We start from the raw sequence: 4,122 nt of genomic DNA, 5'->3' as shown, positions 1-4,122 counted from the left end.
ATGGAATAGGGGGTCCTGTATATACACATGTACTGTATAGATGGAGTAGGGGGTCCTGTATACATGTACTGTATAGATGGAGTAGGGAGTCCTGTATACATGTACTGTATAGATGGAGTAGTGGGTCCTGTATACATGTACTGTATAGATGGAGTAGGGGGTCCTGTATACATGTACTGTATAGATGGAGTAGGGGGTCCTGTATACATGTACTGTATAGATGGAGTAGGGGGTCCTGTATATAGATGTAATGTATAGATGGAGTAGGGGGCCCTGTATATACATGTACTGTATAGATGGAGTAGGGGGCCCTGTATACATGTACTGTATAGATGGAGTAGGGGGTCCTGTATACATGTACTGTATAGATGGAGTAGTGGGTCCTGTATACATGTACTGTATAGATGGAGTAGGAGGTCCTGTATATACATGTACTGTATAGATGGAGTAGGGGGTTCTGTATATATATGTACTGTATAGATGCAGTAGGGGGTCCTGTATATACATGTACTGCATAGATGGAGTAGGGGGTCCTGTATATACATGTACTGTATAGATGGAGTAGGGGGCCCTGTATACATGTACTGTATAGATGGAGTAGGGAGTCCTGTATACATGTACTGTATAGATGGAGTAGTGGGTCCTGTATACATGTACTGTATAGATGGAGTAGGAGGTCCTGTATACATGTACTGTATAGATGGAGTAGGGAGTCCTGTATATACATGTACTGTATAGATGGAGTAGTGGGTCCTGTATACATGTACTGTATAGATGGAGTAGGAGGTCCTGTATACATGTACTGTATAGATGGAGTAGGGGGTCCTGTATACATGTACTGTATAGATGGAGTAGGGGGTCCTGTATATAAATGTAATGTATAGATGGAGTAGGGGGCCCTGTATATACATGTACTGTATAGATGGAGTAGGGGGCCCTGTATACATGTACTGTATAGATGGAGTAGGGGGTCCTGTATACATGTACTGTATAGATGGAGTAGTGGGTCCTGTATACATGTACTGTATAGATGGAGTAGGGGGTCCTGTATATACATGTACTGTATAGATGGAGTAGGAGGTCTACCAGTTATTACTGTGGATGTTGTGAGGCAGCTCCCTGTGAAAATGAAAGCAGTAATCCTATTGGTTGCTAAGGCTCCAACTGCCGTGTCTGCTGCAGCTAATTATATCACCTGTGTTTGCAGTGAGGAGATTTTCCCATTCATCTCTATGGGGCGCCTCTCTTTCCCCTTCCCCTCCTCTCCTGTACATCTGGCGGGGACGGGACCTTCGCTAAAACCTTCCCGGGCACCCAATGTATCTGTGTGCCAAATTTTGGGTCAAACGGTTCAGGCCTTTGGAAGTCTATTTGGGAAAGACAGACAGACTTTAATTTTTATTATATAGATAATCCCTTGTAGCCTGTTCTATTCTCTGATTAAAGTACAGTTTTGCGACGCCGTTGCGATTTTAACGAACTTCGTCACAAACTTTTTGCAAAGTTCGTAACGAATCTGGTTCATAACGGTTCGGTTCGCTCATCCCTATTAGGGAGTAAGGAGTTCGAGATACGAGTTTTATTAAATTCCTAACTAAAAATGTGCTATATGTGATGTTTTGCCCATGTGGATTTTATTACATTGCTGAGACAATACGTAAAATGCAAGTATGAATAAAGACGATATGTGTTCTCTGACTACTGGGAAGGGCTGTGCCAGACAATTACACACATGGAATTACACACAAGGAATGTGGACACCAATAGAAAATTGTTACAGATAGAAGCACGTTACGTTATTGCTACAAATGCGCTTGGACGTCTCGGTCTGAATGACAGATACGATTGCAGTAGCTTTCTCTAAGGTTTATTGTGATGTGTTTTTAATTGGTTTTATGTACATTTTGTACATATTTTGAGGGAACGTCCTCTTGTTTCCCGCTGAAGATTACTTCTTTTGTGCATGGAATGAATTGAACTGCTGACAGCTGAGAACCACCTACTGTACATCAATAAGAGAGGGAAGTGTTGTCTGTGATAAATATCTCTATGCTGGGACCTGTAGTGCCGGTGACTCTCGGGACTTAGTTTGCTATCATCCCTTCTTTCTCCCTAGCAGATCAGTTTTTCTATTTATTTCACATCTAAATAAAATGATGAAACATTTGGGGAGAAACACACATCCTAAGAGTCCAGCACTGGACGCCATCACTGCAAAGACCTCCACAGCCACCATGGATTTCCCTGTGGTGCTCAGATAAGCCGGGATCATGGCGATCCAGACACTGCAGAACACCAGCATGCTGAAGGTGATGTACTTGGCCTCATTGAAAGTGTCCGGTAATGTCCTCACCATGAAAGCCAGAACAAAGCTCACCGCTGCCAGGAACCCCAGATACCCCAACATGGAGTAGAACCAGATATCTGACCCTGCATTACACTGACTGATGATCTTCCCAGGATAAGACTGAGTGTCCAGGTCCTGGAATGGAGGAGAGGTAGACAACCAGATAGCACAGATTACAACCTGAATGAATGAACACAACCACACTATGGTATAGGACAGCTTCAAACCCAGCCATTTCCTCCAGGGGCTTCCAGGCTTGGTGGACTTAAAAGCCACACAAACCATCACAGTCTTGGCGAGAAGTGAAGAGACGGCAACCGAGAAGAAGACTCCAAAACTGGTTTCCCGTAATCTACAAGTGACATCAGTGGGACGACCAAGAAACAAGAAGACAGAGAGGAAGCTGAGGATGATGGAGACCAGGAGGAGATAACTCAGGTTCCGGTTATTAGCTCTAACAATAGGAGTGTCCCGGTAAGAGATAAATATTCCTAATATGGAGCCGGTCACAAGACATCCGAAGAGCGAGACACAGGAGAATACAGAAGCCATTGTGTCATTGTGGTAAGAGATGAAATCCAGGACTTTGGGCAGACATCGGTCTCTCTTCTCATTCGCCCATTCATAACTGGGGCATTTTATGCAGTTATCAGAGTCTGTAGGGAAATGTCATAATATATTAAAACAGTATTCCAACATATAACTAAATTGTCCCCTATCCACAGGATAGGGCACAAGTAAGAGATTGCAGGGGTCCAACGTCCGCACCTCCTGGCAATCTCTAGATCGGGGGTACGACACATGACCCATGGCTCTATTCATTATGTGGTGTCCCACCATGGGTTTTGTTATGTATATGCATCCCAATAAGTTGAGCACTCAAGTAAAAGTGGTGGGTGAAGTACTTTGTTTCCCCTCTAGGTGTCACTAATATTTATATTTATTACTTGTCTACACAGCTGAAGTTAATGGGTTAGTTGTTTGTGTCATGTGTTCATGTGCTGGCCACTCACAGGTGCCCTTTGTCTCTGTCCTATCCTGTCTGTTCTCTCTTACACACACACTCAGTCATAAAGGAGGAGTTAGCTCTGTATGGGAGGAAGTACAGGGACTTAGTTGATGGAGCTTCAAGGGGACAGATGCAGGAGAGACTAACTCTGACAGAGATTGCTTCTACAGCAGCGACCACTACTTTTGCTATGCAGTGCTAAGCTCGCAGTAGGGGAGAGCAGCCACTTAGGAACACCCTAGCCCACGCCAGGAACCCCTCGAAAAGGTGCAGGGCAGACTCCTGAACCAAGAGGAGCTGACTTCAGTAGGACAAAGGTACCAGAGTAAAAGGTCTACATATCCTACTGCGCAGTGCAGGTCGACTGGGAAGTCATGGCCACCTGCTACACCCAAAGAACCGATGACTGGGGCTTGTGCTACCCACCTAGGATGGGTTCTACGACTCTAGGGGGCAAAAGGAGATCAGACATTGTCTAAACGTAAGTACGAGTATCACTTATCTACTTATATCTAATCTTTAGTTCCGGCAGAGTACAGGATCTACACTGGGCAAAGGTTCTTCTGGCAACTCCTCTCCTCTCGACCTCTACAAAACACTACTACTTCTACCAAAGTTGCTTTCTTCAAGCACCTATTCCTGAAAGCACTAAGTCTAAGTTATTGTCAGCACCCAAGTTTGTCAAGATTTGCATAGAGAGTAATGTTTATCTGCAACGTTATACAGTAAACTGTTCTATTTTTGTATGAAACGCAAGGGACTCTGT

At 44.2% G+C, this 4,122-nt stretch overlaps 1 protein-coding gene across 1 annotated transcript; it reads right to left on the bottom strand.

Moving 5' to 3' along the window:
* Positions 1–2,095: 2,095 nt before the first annotated feature.
* LOC138797134 (vomeronasal type-2 receptor 26-like) lies at positions 2,096–3,828 on the bottom strand. Its single transcript, XM_069976933.1, has 2 exons — positions 3,783–3,828; positions 2,096–3,003 (listed from the first exon to the last, which is right to left on the bottom strand). The coding sequence occupies exons 1-2, from the start codon at positions 3,826–3,828 to the stop codon at positions 2,096–2,098; spliced, it is 954 nt and encodes a 317-aa protein (XP_069833034.1).
* Positions 3,829–4,122: the final 294 nt, after the last annotated feature.

This window comes from Dendropsophus ebraccatus, chromosome 7 (assembly GCF_027789765.1).
Source record: "Dendropsophus ebraccatus isolate aDenEbr1 chromosome 7, aDenEbr1.pat, whole genome shotgun sequence".
NCBI classification, from domain to species: Eukaryota; Metazoa; Chordata; class Amphibia; order Anura; family Hylidae; genus Dendropsophus; species Dendropsophus ebraccatus.
This window is presented reverse-complemented; position numbering and strand designations above follow the sequence as displayed.